The 15,765-nt window shown below is 34.9% G+C and overlaps 2 protein-coding genes across 11 annotated transcripts in view; one reads left to right on the top strand and one right to left on the bottom strand.

Annotated features, from left to right (window-relative positions):
• The window catches only part of LOC134530877 (scaffold protein salvador), a 66,824-nt gene extending 62,117 nt beyond the window's left edge, over positions 1-4,707 (bottom strand). For 3 of the 10 annotated variants that reach the window (XR_010074884.1, XM_063366145.1, XM_063366146.1), the window contains exon 1: positions 4,469-4,589. The gene's annotated coding sequence lies outside the window, so the exon portion shown is untranslated. Of the gene's footprint in view, positions 1-655; positions 1,496-4,468; positions 4,591-4,625 lie in introns of those variants that run through there. The other 7 variants (XR_010074887.1, XM_063366149.1, XM_063366148.1 and 4 more) reach the window with 5 other exon arrangements.
• A 196-nt stretch (positions 4,708-4,903) lies between these two features.
• LOC134530879 (splicing factor ESS-2 homolog) lies at positions 4,904-11,640 on the top strand. The gene is made up of 2 exons (XM_063366154.1): positions 4,904-5,056; positions 10,089-11,640. The coding sequence occupies exon 2, from the start codon at positions 10,089-10,091 to the stop codon at positions 11,517-11,519; it is 1,431 nt and encodes a 476-aa protein (XP_063222224.1). The 5' UTR covers positions 4,904-5,056; the 3' UTR covers positions 11,520-11,640.
• The last annotated feature ends 4,125 nt before the right edge of the window (positions 11,641-15,765 follow it).

The following is a 15,765-nucleotide window of genomic DNA, read 5'->3' on the forward strand; positions in this document are numbered from 1 at the left end:
TTAAAATTTAAATATTGTAATGGTAAAAATTTTATTAATTTTAATATGAAATTTGTTTGAGTGATGAATAAGAAATTAATTAGAGATTTGGTGCTAAAGGGGGGGGGGGGGGGGGGGGAATTGAACCCCTAAACCCCCCCCCCCCCCCCCCCCTGGCTATGCCCCTGAACGCGAGTTAAGTGTCTCACCACAGCACAATCTCACTCCATAGGAACCACGGTGTTGGGCTAGAACTGCACCTCCATCATGAAAGCTGTAAATAACTAACACCAGTTGGCATCCATGCAAAGACCATTAATGTTTGCCCCCTAGCTTGTCAGAAACCCTGGTGTCAAAGAAGCCACTTACAATTGCAACTAACTGACACCCAAACAAGAACAACTTTTTCAAGGAACAGTAAACAAATCATACCAGATTATGGCAATGGATTAATACTGGAATACATTGTGATGTCATCAGATTATTGTAGTTTTATTTGAGCCCTGCATCTCGTCAACAAAAATGTCGTTGGAGGCAGATACATGCAGCTAGCAAAATGAAGGGGAATCTGTGAGAGCAGGTGGGAAATGGTGATGGTTCTCACTTTGAAGGGTTTTTATTGGCTGCCTCAGAGGTGTATGGAAATGAAGTGTCTGGTATTATTTACTGCACTTACACCTGCCACAGCAGCATCTTCTCTGATGTATTGTCTGATAACCATATCTGTTGTGTAAAGACATACTTCTAACAATTTGAAATAGTCCACCACATCTAGCTTCTCAGGCAAGTAGCAAAAACACTTTTTATCAAAGATGGCTAGCCCCATCTGACTTCAGCCAATCCAGGAGTTGGGAGGACACTTGGCTTTGATGTAGACATGCTTATGAAGAAACTGCTCCATAAATTAGGTTATCAATTTTTTATTAGTAAATTTTTGATATTTAATATTTTATTTTATGTTAATAATTGTTTAACCTTGACACTAAGGTGAAAGGAATGAATTAGAACTTAACGGCTCGTTCTCATCAGCCTCGTAGAGCAATCAAGGTGACGAGAAGATAATGGCATATTGACAGAATTAACATCTGCCAAGTTTCCCAATTGTAAAAAATTTACAGCTTTGACACCAAATGGAAATCAAAAGCCCATTTGTTATAAAAAAAATACCCCCTCTCCTCATTTTACCCTAAAAAAAATTACAGGATCTTTCCCTGTCATCTGATTTGAAGACATAAAAAAAGCAATGTTTTTTCCTTCAAAAAATTGTTAAGTCCAGTACACACGGACCTCTTTCTTGTTTAAGAATGTGCACACCTTCTTGTACACATCGACTAGTGGCAAACATTAGTCTCGTGAATGAGTGAAAAGTATACTAGCGCCTAGCACACAAGGACTTGTACACTAGCTAGTGCAATTGGGAGCTGGTTCTATTTTGTTCATTTTTTTGTACATACTGACTGCAAAAAATATTCAAAGGAACATTGAAAATAAAATAACATTTTTATCTATATGTATATTCTAGTCTATTTCACCACCTAGATTACTTAAAATAATTTTAAGTAATATAAAATTGTACTAATCACCAAAAATGATTTCATAAACTCGTACAGTAAAGGCTCTTTAATTGCGTATGTTGAGTACCATAGCCGTACCAGATTAGGACCGGATTATCGAGCATCAATGTAGGTTTAACTGGCATATCTAAAAAAATTAGAATACAGTGCAATAAAATTAAAATATAAAATGAATTTTCTTTTAGAACTGTGCCTGGGAGTCATGCCAGGCAGTACCAAATGCTGCTGCGCTAACCGTGGCACATGCACGTTCACACGGTTGTTGTGAGCAGTGCAAAATGAAGGAAAAACGTGCGATGTAATGTAATCACCACTGGATAGTCCACCTTAAGTCAAACAAGGATAATGTACTAGACATGGTTGACAAGGTCCCAAGGGAGCGACACCGGTTTGTTGTTGGAGCAGGGACAGAGTATGGCTAGTTTGGTAACTCACTGGTTTTTGTTATGTATCAACGAGTGAGCAGACGTCCGAGGTCTCCGAAAAGGAGCCATGTTCGAAGCAACACCAGCACAGAGCTAAGAAACTGTCCGAAAAGGATCAGCCAGTAGTGGTGACGCCATTGTGAGCAAGAAACGGCCGCAACATTACCACAAGATCGAGCGCTTGGAAAACATCTGATTTAGGGTCAAGTCCAACCAAAACAACTAAAGGCTGCAAACTATTGGAAACAATTTGAGAAGAACTAGGTACTGTATTTTTACAATAGCGTATGTGGTTTCATGTTCTGTTTAATTTTTGAGATAAATATGAAGGATAGGGTAAATATGTAGAGTCGCGGTATATGTGGAAAAAAATGCTAAAAATCCGAAAATACTTTTATCTATGCTCTTTCACTTCCTCTTTTCAAATCAACCGGCGGAGATAAGAAATTCCAAATACTTTAGGAGATATCGAATTTTTTAATTTTCATCACAATACCTGTGTATTCATGTGGCGATTACCATTGTTTCTTGTTTACGAGTATCTATTATGTTTCTTATTGGACAATTTTGTCACGTGACAGTTCCATGATTGGCCAGTATTCAAATGAACCAATACGTGATTATTTATTCATTTATTGTAGCGCAAGTAATAAGTAAAAAAACAATTACGTGAGTTCCACAGTTCCTACTGTTCTTCCTTTGTCCCAGTTTGTTTGGTCAGGTCAGTTACATTATAAATACTTCAAAACTAAACAACCATTTCAATTAATTCACATTATTTTTAATGTCAGCTTAGGTTGAAAGTATTTATAATGTAACTGAAATGACCTAATCGACCATTTTAGTTCCTAATGTTCTTCCTTCGTCCCGGTTTGTTTGGTCAGGTCAGTTACATTATAAATATTTAAAACTAAACAGCCATTAAAATAATTCACATTATTTTTAATGTCCGCTTAGTTTGAAAGTATTAATAATGTAACTGACCTGACCTAATCGACCATTCGAATTAATTACGCATTCACGAACACACTGCAAAATAACAAAAAATGCCACGGTCGAATGATTACACAGGTATAGTATTGCAAAATTAAAAAATTTGATATCTCATAAAGTATTTGGAATTTCTTATCTCCGCCGGTTTTAATGAAAAGAGGAAGTGAAAGAGTATATAATTAAAGTAATTTCAGATTTTTAGAATTTTTTTTTTTCGCAAATACCGCTACTCTACGTGTTCAAAATTAAAAAATTCTATATCTCCTAAAGTTTTTGGAATTTCTTATCTCCGCCGGTTTTAATGAAAAGAGGAAGTGAAAGAGCATATAATAAAAGTAATTTCAGATTTTTAGCATTTCTTTTTCGCAAATACCGCTACTCTACATATTTACCCTATGGTTTGGCTGTTAGTGCTTAACAAGTTGTAATAAGTTATTCTATAGCAATAAAAATACACTCACTTTAAAAAAAAGCTGATATGTTGCATCAATGTCAACAAACACCTGAATCCACCTGCACAAAAACCTAACGCAAGCGATATGATTGGTGCCTGAATACAGAGTGTGCTGAATAGAAGAAAATGTATTAAAGTGCACTAACTGTACAGTATGTACTGTCAACTATCATTCTGGGATATCCTACTAGCTGGAATTGAAATAGGGCCTAATCATGTTCTTGTGCAGCTTTCATGTTCACTTTCATGCACAAGAAAGTGGCCCGGGTGTACTAGAATTAATATTTCAAGATGATAGGATGCAGATGTGCTGAATCTACTATGTGTGGAAGAAACAGTAACAGGGAGTTATAGAAAGGAAGAAATCCAGTTGGCACCGTATATCTGAAAGCTGTTAGGTAAGTGTTAATCTTGGAGGGTTCACACAATTCAGCTATCCCAAAGTTTCAAGTGTGTAGTGCCGAGAGATGATATATTAGCCATATGAAGTTCAAAGGTCCTGGAAATGATTTCTGGCCAGGTTAGGAATTTTTGTGAAAAATTTCATTCCTGGGTATAGTACCTAATGTTGTTAATCTTCATACTGCAAAAAACAATGGTAAACACTCACAGAATCACACTGCAATGAAAACATGAGGAGCGCTTAAGACAACTGTAAAAGTTAGGTACCCGAGCTCTAATGAATGAATTAGGCTTAAGTGTGATGATCTGGGAGGAGGTGGGAAGATGACTGGTAAGACTTTACAAAATGATCAAGGGGGAGGTGCTGGAGTCTGCTAAAATGGTTACAGAGAGATAAGAGACCAAGAGTGGAAGATACAAAGGGTGTGGAGGAGACCAGAAATAGAACGGGAAACTCTTTTTTTAAAGACAGAGCATGAGTGAAAAGGGCTTTTGAAGGAAGGGTTATGTATTGGACGCAATTTGGGACGAAAGAACTAAGAAGTAAGCTTAAAGGTGTGGGAGGCTAGTTCGGGTTGGAACTCCGGCCACCAGGTTGAAGATAACAGATAACTAATAAACCACCTTATGGGCGTTTATACCTGATTACATAACCTATACACAAATTAAGCTGCAACAAAAAAATATGTATGTTAAAGATAAGGATATTTTAAAATAACACTTAAAAACTAAATTAAATAATAAAAACATAATTATAATAAATTATTTTCCAAAAAAATACATTCAAAGATTACGTACCACAGTAATTGAGACATCAACTTTCTCGTTCATTACAGAGATGTATGACAAATACTACCATTGGTTGCACAGTTGAAAAAGGGTGAACTTTTGGTTTGGGAATATTCAAAAACAGAGGCGCATTTTATGTATTTCGTTAGTTATATGATTGAGGTATGTGTGAAATGTTAATTTACACATATTTAACATTAAATGTGATATAAATTTTTTTGACATACAATTATGGCACTTTAGAGATGTTACAAATTTGTCTTTGGAGTAACCTGTCTTAGCATTGCTCTATGCGTAAAAAAAAATGTAAACATTTGTTATGTTTTAAGTTTCTAGCTGAATTAAGAACATACTTTTTTAGTGTTTTGTGTCTACAGTGTCGCATATATTGAGAATTTAGGGACTTTTAATATCTTGTATCTTAGATTGTGACCAATCAGGTAGGTAATCACTTTTTTATTTTATCAATATCAAGTGGTGAAGGAACAAGCTGTTGCACTATACACTTGAAATAATTTCAATATAATTATTATACTGTCAAGTGTAGTGTTCGTAACCAACCTCGTACAGTTCTGTGCCTAAAGTATTACTTCCGTTATTTTATTTTCCAAGGTGGATCAGTTGTAATTTTAGTACAATATTGTTATGTAAATACACAATGGAATGGAAAATGTCTTATTCCCAGCGTTCACTCTTCACTCGTCAGTCTCATTCGATTTAATGTCCGTCAGTAGTCTGCTGGTGTTCTGTTAAACAGTAGAATATGTGCAGTTACTATCATTTTAATTAGCAGCTTGATACATGTACCACTTTGTTTCCGACAGTTTGCACTTACACAACATTATGTGCTTCGTGAATTGTCAATGTTAGGCTTGAACTACAATACTCTGTCGCCTCCATCCGTTGATCACGTGACCTGCAGTCAATGAGAGGGCCTGAAATATTTCATTAGTCCATTCGTCAAAAGTTTGGCCAACTCATACTTTTAATGGACGAATAGGTTGTTTCTTTGGTTTGGTTATGCCAGTCAATTGTCACAAGAATACAGACCTGTTGATTTTGTATTTGTTCATTAAGGTGTTTTACATAACATTATGGCTATTAAAACTACCATCCAAAAAATTCAATTATGACTAAAACTTTCAGAATATTTTCTAATATAACACATACAGAACACAACATAAATAGCAAAGGACATTGATATAAATGTGTAGAGAGAAAAAAGTGAATTAATGGTAGGTAGCTCTTATTTGGGAAAATATTTTGACGGACTGATGAAGTCATATAGTAAATCGCTTTGTTAGCTGCATGGTGTTGACGGGCGGAGGTGATGGGCTATTTTAATTCTGGTTCCAGCTTTAATTTACATGTTCAGAACATCAAAGTTAAATTTTATTGTATCATGTTTACTGGATTGCTTTATAAAGTACCAAATATAAGGTAATCAATTTTTTCAGTGATTTTAGGAACACATTATGAATTAATGTGCGTACTTTTTATAACTACTACAACGTGGTTTATGCGTGAGAGTTGGTAATAGTGTGTCAATGGTTCGTACAGTAGAACCCCGATTTTGCGAACACGGATTTAACGAAAACAGCGATTTAACGTAAAGGTTTTCAGGAACCATCAAAAAAACACCAATTTATTAAAATAATAATATAGATTTCCAAAAAATGAAAGTAAATAGTAATGGAATCTTATTAAAAATTACACTTTGTGGTGTCAGTAATAGAATGGAGGTACTATATATTAATATGTGCCTTTGCATCATCTGTCCAAATACGAAAAAATTAAAAAATTTGTTCAAATTGCTTAAAAACTTCGGGCGCTGTAACTGAATTGCGTAGGTGCGTGCCATTGCGCGCGCCTGGATAGATAGACTGTCCGCGACACATGACGTCATGAAGGGTTTCTTTGTCCGCATCCCCCTCCCCCTCTTCTAGGCTTGACTCACCACGTTATCTTCCACTCACGCCCGCATAGTAACAGTGCTAGGCAATAATCACACGTTTCCAAATATTCCCTTTCCCATCCTCCAGGTTTTTTCAACTTGTGACCACGTCACACCAATACGCCATTATCATTATTCTCTAGAGGTGTAAAAGTAACGAAAAAAAGCGTCCCAGTATGTATTCGTTACTATAACAATTAGTGCTCGTTACTATCGTATCACGTTACATTACTCGTTACTTCTGATACCGCATAACATGCTATGTTATGTTGCAGCAACGAATCGAGTCGTATTGCGTACGCGTACAGTATGACGTCGCGTAAATAATAATAAATAGAATATAAACAATTAACAATATTTGATAATTAACAGTTTTTGTTAACCAAGAAACAATTAAATCTCATTAGAGCGGCATTTTTATACTATCTCTTTTAAGATAAGAACAAAAAAAACCGTGAAAATACGCGATTATAAAAACATATTTCTAATTTGTAAACAATACTTTCTTACGTTGTTTCTGTTCCAATCTCAAACTTTGTCTACACACACAATACCTTTAATAAACAGTAAAAAACTTTGACGACGAATTTCCAAATTATACTTTACTTAATAAACAAACATCGTTCTTTGTAACGCAAATTCATCGAATATGCGCGCGCATGCGTAAAACATACGAAAAATGCGAGTAACGAGATGCAGCCGTGTGTAACGTTTCGTTACTCGTTACTAGATGGCGCACCTGTTACTCGGTACCGGATACATACGGTTTGCTACAGCTTTATTATTCTCAGTAAGAGCGTTGTGCGCGGTGTTTAGTTTTTGGAATACGTTTTTTATAAGTGCTGCGCAGCTCAGCGAACAAAGAGAGCCAGCCGGCGGCTACGCCGCGCCGTAACAGCAGCTGACCGAGTACAATGACCTTTCTCCTCGTAAGGCGCGCTATTGACGGAAATTTTGCATCAATTTGCGGCCAATTTTTTTATTTTTTATTTTTTACTGTGACGCAATGTGTATGTAGCTCGTATTTGTTATAAACGCTGCAGGTTGCGACTGTATTTTAATACACTTTAACGTATTTCTTACACTTTACATATTTTTAAACTTTTATTTTATGCCTCATTTTTCATGGTTTCTGAAAATCTGTATGTACGACCGAGGTGTACGTACGAACCGGGGGCCGTACGAGCGAGATTAAAAGACGTTGAAGATGTAAAGTTGACGAAGTCTGAGATAGCACGGCAGCACAAGATATCAGCGTCGACCCTGTCTACGATATGGAAACGGTAGGGACGCGATTATGAGTGCGGGGGTCGTTGAAAATCGGAAAATCGGATTTAACGAAACATCGATTTAGAGTAAACATTTTCGGTAACCATAGCACTTCGTTAAATCGGGGTTCTACTGTATTAGATGAGCGCCACTGTGTGATGGGACACAGAAACATTGCTGAGACTCTTACTCTGGACATAAAAATCACCTGTGCAGAGTACGACTCAATTAACCACTTTGTAGTTCTTATGATAAGACCTGACTCACTTTGAGTATTGGTACACTTAAATGCTATAAAACACGTGGACTCTTAAAGGCCTCCTACACACCTCCATCTGTGCACCACACTCCCATATAGTTAAGTTCAAACATTGCTTCAAAAATAAAAATATATTGATACTTTAGTTACTTTAGTTGCTTCCTGCTCATTCCATTACAAAACAGTATAGCAGAGACTAAGTACCCAGTTCATCCACAGGCACAAAATTGTTCAAAAATGGAAAACCTTGGCTGTGACCATAGGTCTATTTACATTATTTTATACGTGCTAAATGATACATGTATAAGGAAAAGAGTTCTAAAAAAAAAAAGGTATAAATCATAACATAGTGACAAAAATTGCAAATCTCTAGCATTGTGTGTATACCTATATATGTGTGTGTATGTGTGTATGTATATATATACACATACACACACTTATCGTTCACATTTCTGTAGCATTTAGTAGCTATACAATTACAATCCTTTTTCATGTAGTTTCACTTGCTGTGAAGTAGGAATTTGTAAGAAATGGTACTTATCAGTTTAAAATTGTACACAATCAAAGAAAATAGTGTATAGTATAAAGTGACATTTTACTTTGTAAGAAAATTAATGCATTGAGGTTATCCATATTAAGAATTCAGCGACAAAGTTTTTGAATTGTTTGAGTGTGTTTTTACTTTGATTGCATATCTATTTATACCATTTTTTTTTGTTTGGTTTTTAAATCTTACTTGTCTGTTACTTATTTCAGTTGCTAAAATATCACAACAGTACAATACACATTAATATTTGTTTTCTAAATTCTCAAAGATGTGAATAAACTGCTAAAGCACATAGCTTTGCTGCCATCCACTCTACAACTAAACCTAGAAACGTACAGCATGGCTGCCAGAGTGCTCTCAACTTTGCCATTCTTACTGTGCTCATAATAGTTAATTTTGGTACTTAATGTTCAACTTTTCTGTTTAGCACAGACCTTGTAAGACCAGTATTATTAATCACTTAAACAATCTTTTCAACTGAAATTTCTGACTTTAGTGGTATTATTTAATTGTATTTCCAGATGCAATCTACAATTTCTAAGCTATTGATGTCTTAGTTATAATGACTTCAAAATTCATACCTGAATATAAATGTGCGGAACACATTCTGTTAAATGTATGTGCAACACACAACCTAATCATACTAAAGCCGACACTATAGCCAGGTTGTGAATCCAGCTGGAGGATATATAGTCTAACGTACTAAGTTTGAGAGTGGGGAGAGAACTGTGGCAGTTGACCATCTAATTTTTGCGGTAATGTCTCCGATAAAGTATTATTTAATTTGATTTGGCAGCCCACATAAATGAACATGTTAAAAATATCACATGATCTGAACACGAAGGCACACTCCTTGAAAATATTATATAATATTTTTACTTACAGGAATTATTTTATAATGTGTTCATATTAAGTCGTCCATGAAATTTTGGTGACCACCCATAAAAATTCCTTACTCCTGTATTCTGGTATGGATTGTGATTGGTTTTAATGAGGCGGAATATGTTTAAAATGATATAATTAATTTCATCAACCATGAAAATGAACGTGCTAACCTGCAAGAAAAAGAAATTTCTGAATAAGTATGCTGTGTCTCATTACTTACAGAAACACAAGCAGGTGTAAGCATTATGAAAAAAGAGTAATTTTGGCTATAACTTTCTCCCCATGTTTGGCCTATGATTTAAAATAAAACAAACACAAAATATATGGATGCAGGGGGAATATTATTTATAGTATGATAAGAAGTTCTCATTTTGACAACATTTCTTCTAATTTTTCCATTAACTTAGTATCTAAATGGTTTGTAAACCATTGTTATCAGATTTATATCATCTATATGCAGACCATGCATCATTACACTCATACTTAAACCCAATTTGTTTGCTAGGTACCAATGTAACTTATGCTGTTCATGTAACTAATAGTTTCTTTTTCATTTAGATGGTGAGTGGCACATCAAAAACACTTGGCATAATGGAGGTTGCCAAGTTAGACGAACAAAAGAGCAAAGATTTGTTCAAGACTCCACTAAATCATTTAATAAAACGGAGAAAGAAAATTTTAGATGAAGATTTGTATATAAAGAATGTTGGTGATATTATTGAACGTGACTTTTTTCCTGATCTGAGGAAGTTCAAAAATGAAGCAGAAGGTTTAGAAACAAGTGGAAAGTTCCGGGTCGATACAAGTGAACTTGGACCCTCAGTGCCGCCTCTAGGTGGGTCGAGTCCAGCAACCTTCGAGACACCAGCAGCAGAACGCAGGGAGGATGAAGAGCGATCAGCTGCCGACATCAAAGACATTCCTGGCGACAAAACAGATGGTCAGCAAGAGGAGGAAAAGGGTAAGCTAAGCCTTGATGAGTTTTTGGCAAACCATACGAGTGAGGACAATGAAAATTTTGAAGTCATCATAAAGGAAGCAAGTGAGCGGGCACGTCGGAAAAACACCTGGCTGCAGATAGCTGAAATTGAATACGCGCAAGACCGGGGTGATGTCTTACGTGTGCCGTCCATAGAGGAGCAGGCTAATCCAGGACCTCGGCCGTTAAACCTTGACACGTGGGGGCTCCACAACCAGAACTACATTATGTACGTTCCTGATGGCGTGCCTCCAACCAGGGAAGAGATGATTGAGCAGGCTACCAAGAGGCGGACCATCGTCCACGACAACACGAGACTACAGGCCAATCCCTTCAATGAACGACACAACAAGGAGATCATCCAGCACCTTGCCCAGACGCAAGCTTATCACACGGTCGATGGGAAGATTGGCGTCGATGGTAGGGAAATGGTCAGGACAGAAACCCCGAAGGTGAATGGTTTCAGCTTCGTAGGAACCCCGTCCCCTGCCCCTGGAGTGAACGAGTCTCCACTCATGACGTGGGGCGGAGTCGACAGTACGCCTTTCCAGCTTGGAGGAAACGACACGCCAATGCTTTCATCGAAGGGCCGGTCATTCCGAATCGCGGAACCACCGAAGCGAGAGAGACTGGCGATGGAACTGGCCGGAAAGGCTTCGGAGGGGCTCCGCTCTCGCAAGCAGAAAGCCTTGGAGGTGGCCAGGCGGAAGTTGGGCACTCCGACGCCTGGCTCCACATCTGGGGTGTCGCTAGATCGACTCAACTCCATGTCTCCTGCAGCCCGCCGGCTGTCTTCCCAGCTGAGGTTGCCACGATCGCGACTGTCCACCCCAGGCAAGCCCACCATTACAACTCCTGGACGTTCCACTCGCCCTGTCCTCGACCTAAAGCTCTCATCAGCCAATACTGAGTCCAAGAGGAAGGTTGGGACGCCTGCCAACCATATCACTGATGATTTGTTGCAACTTCCTTCTCTGCCGAAACGTCCAAGAGCATCAGACTTTTTTTGAAAGAAAAAAAACTGTCCAGATGTTTTGTGATTGCTGCGTTTAGTGATTCTTTGATACTGTTGTTTTCTTTTGTAAATTTAAATGAGATGTAATTTTATTTTAAAGAATTTTTTGAATCATATTTTTTTTTATCAATAATTTTGTTAAAAGAGTATTTTTATTGAGCTCACAAGATGCATCGTAATTAATTTCAAACTCTTGACTTAATATAATTTGCATATTTTGGTATGCTGGTAGTTTTTCTAGTGGCCACAGTGTGTCGCTGATGAATAACAACTCTGAAACACTGCACGGAACCATTGATGGTTCAGTCTCGGCAATCTCACCTCATTTTCTAAGCATCGTTCGAAATTTTAGTTACATTTTCTTCAAATAAACTGTATGTATCATATTTATATTAATGTTAACAGCTGAGGTGGGTTTCATAATTGGTTCTGTCAACCAGCTTGTGTCTGTCCTGTTGTTTCATGCAGCTGCCAGTACAGAATTTATAGCATAGTGATAGTCCATAAGCAATATCTGTGATGCTTCATTCAAATTTTCCCATATTCCATATGAAACTCAGAAAAATTATGATCGTTCAACAATCCATTGGATAAAACTTACTATCTACTAGTTTTTCAAAATTGTTCCTTACATTTACAGATTTTAAACTGTATTTACTAAGCAAAAATCTTTCGTACACAAAACTTTTAAGGGACAGTATATTCTTCTTTCCCAGAATTTTTAAAAATTGGCAACAGATGATAAATTGGAAAATAGTTTTTTGCATACATTTATCAATTGGGGCACAAAATAGCTCTCAGAACTTAAGTTAAGTGTTTGTTGAAAGAAGTTAGGCACAATATATTTTGAAACATTTCATTTTAAAAAATATATTATTTATATGTAATTTTTTCTATAGCCTAGGTAATACATAATTAGTCAGTTTCAGAGTTTTATGCTCTAATGTTGCAAAATTCATTGTGCTGTCAAAATTTTTATTTGGGTATTATTAAATACTAAATTTTATACAAATTTATTGGGTATGAAAATGTGTACTGCTTATGAAAAATTGTAGTCTAAATGGTTCACATTACAATAAATACATACATGATATATTTTTTTAGAAGTTGTAGGCCTATCATAAACTGTCATTTTTATAGTTAACATTTTGTAATTGATTCCTATTTCCCAGGTCAATTTGCTATCTTTTAGGCAGATTTCGAAGAAAGGCTAAGTAGGTATTGAGCCATTATTACTGCCTTAATTTCGCACAAATCATTTCCAAACTGATAACATAAAATATAAAAATGGAAAATCTTGGTTGAGTTCATTAATGGGTCAAATCTGACCCGAGATGTAGAAATGGGGATGATTTTTTAAAAAACCGGAAAATGCCACAACTTCCATTATACGACATGTTGCATGTGTTAGAAGGTATTATAACTTGTAGGACTAATACCAGAAACATTTGTCTAAATAAATTTGTGGAATGATCAACCATATCTGCAAGGGGTGGAAAAAAATAGGTAGAATTTAAAAAAAAAATCATAATTTCTGTGCCATGTGCACTATTAAATCTTATCTTATTTACTGCAAAACCTTAAAATATTATCTAAAACTTTTGTCCGAAATAATTTTTTATACAACCAACTGTTCCTACAAGGAATAGAAAAAACAAGGGTTGAAGGACAAAAATTCTAACTCATTATTATTATTATTATTATTTTTATTATTATTATTTGTAAATCTTACAATTGTTATCTTAAAATTTGTCTGAAACAATTTTTGATAAAATTTTTGATAAAGAAACCATTGCTGTTAGGGGTTTAAAAAAAAAAAGGGGGGGGGGGGGGTAGAAATAAAACATATTTCTTTACCGTGTACTTTATTAAATTCATTTTTATTTATTGAAAAACCTTAAAATATTTTCTACAACCATTGTGGGGAAATAATTTTTTATACAACCAACCATTACGGGTGAAAAATTACTGAGGTTGAAGGACTTATAAAATCTCTAACATTAATTGTCAAACTTCTAACAATTGTTTAAAACTTTGCTCTGAAACAATTTTTGATAAGACGAACCATTACTGCAAGGTAATGAAAAAAACGGGTTGGAATAATAAAAAAAACTTCTGTACCATGCACACAATTGAAACCATTCATATTTATTTTAAATTTTCTAATTATTGTCTAAAACGTTAAACTTAAGTAAATTTTTATAGTAAATTTTTAAGTAAATTAGTGCATAGAGTGCAATTAACAATGGTTGAAAGACAAAAAGAAAAATCATAACTTTTTAGTTAGAACACAGTCAAATCCATTATAATTTATTGTAAAAATTCTAAACATTACCTAAAACTTTTGGCTAAAACAATTTTTGATTAAATGAACATAAAAACAGGGCTTGAAAAAAAAATTAAAACTATCTTATTATTGAATATGTTCAAATTTATTTCAAACCATCTTAATATTACCTGCTACCATAAGCCAAAGTAAATTTTATATGACCACATATTAGTGTGATGAATGAAAAATAGTATTTGAAGGTCAAAATAATTCATAACTTAGTAGGCATAATAAGAATTTTGTTCTAAGCTATTAAATGCTGGATGCATTGAGTTAAAAACATTTAAAACAGATATGCTGTATGGAATATGAGAAAATGTTACAGCAATTATTTTGGAAAATTTGAGAACATATATGTAATGTATACTAAGTTCTTTCAATGTTCCAGAAGTTATAGAAGTTTCCATAACTTTTCCAGAAGAATTAGGTACTTCAAAATCTATCAACGCCTGTAGGCGGTGCGAAAAAGATTTTTTAAATTTTGGTTTTACCAACCAAATTGGCATAAGTATTAAAATAATAAATACTTGCAAAATCATACAATAAGAGGTTTGAATGCATTCTGTGAATTTTGTTACTTCACTGAAATAGGTAGGGTGTGTAATTAAAATAAGTTTTTTTTCCCTGTAAATAGTGTAACATAGTGATAAAATTAAATGATTTTGTAATCTATTTTTCCACGACTGAGTTTTTTTTAAATTATTGCTGTGTCATTAAGTTACTTTATAAATAATAGCAGCAGTGTGTTATATATGTACATACAATAAGACTGCATGTTCAGTCAAACCCTTGTCACCAGCTTATTACTTCTTTTTTTTAAATAAATGATAAAGTGACATTTATGTAAAAATATTTTTTACTTTAAAATATAAAATTTACCGTGGACTGTGACTGTTTAAAATTTTCTCTGGAATAGCTATAATCCATTTCATTTCAGCCCCAATATATTTTTATGTCTTATCTGGTAATAAAAATTAAATATTTTTGTATCACACGTAACTATCTTGTATAAATTTGAACAGATGCACTGTGGAACCGTTCATATAATTTTCTCAGCAGTTTGAAACATGTGCTTGTTCAAATTAAAAAATATATATCCTTGTAATATAGTTTGGCACAGGAATACACACTAAAAACAGCTTAACACTAAAATACAAACTGCTGACTGCCACAGAAATCACAATACAATGTAGGTAAGGACAAAATGACTGTCCCGCTCTAGGTAGCAGGGCTAAGGGACTTGCTAGAATTGTTATATCTGCGTACTATGTGTGACATCACGCCTTAAACTATTACCAGCACTCAGGTCTTCTATTGAGTCAGTGTTGTTTGGTTCATGGGGCCAATATAATAAAAACAGGGTATTTGTTATTCTTTTCTGTATTGATAAAAACCCAAATAACTTAAGGATGCCCCTATCAACGTACCGTCCGATGGGGTGATGTGGTACAGTTTCAAAATTAAAGTTAAAATTATTTCATCATTATTGCTTCAAGTATCATGTAATTGATTCTGACTTAATTATATAAGTTAAGTCTTTCTTCTTCCAAGAAAGAGTACAAAAATTTAACCTTTTAGTACTAATTTTTTTAAAAAAACTTTGTCTCACTTCACCCTACCTAAAGGGGTGTAGTAATACAACCATTAATTTTGCACTGTGTATCACTGCAAACATGACATTGGGTGAAATGATACAAAGTTAACTCTTTAAAAATGTATTTACTATGTAGGTACCTATTATTACTATGATACAACAAACCTATGCTTTACTATAAATAGAATAAAAAGTACAAAAATTTCTTAAGTTTAAAAGTTATGTAAATTAAAATATCTCTAGACAAGCAAAAATTAAACACAATAGGAAGTTAAAACAGAAATCAGATGTGTCCATGTCCATCACTTTACAAAAGTT

This window comes from Bacillus rossius, chromosome 3 (genome assembly GCF_032445375.1).
Source record: "Bacillus rossius redtenbacheri isolate Brsri chromosome 3, Brsri_v3, whole genome shotgun sequence".
In the NCBI taxonomy this organism is placed as follows: Eukaryota; Metazoa; Arthropoda; class Insecta; order Phasmatodea; family Bacillidae; genus Bacillus; species Bacillus rossius.

Bases quoted from the DNA above. Each gene is read 5' to 3' on its own strand.
- LOC134530879 (XM_063366154.1), top strand. From the start codon at position 10,089: ATGGTGAGTGGCACATCAAAAACACTTGGCATAATGGAGGTTGCCAAG.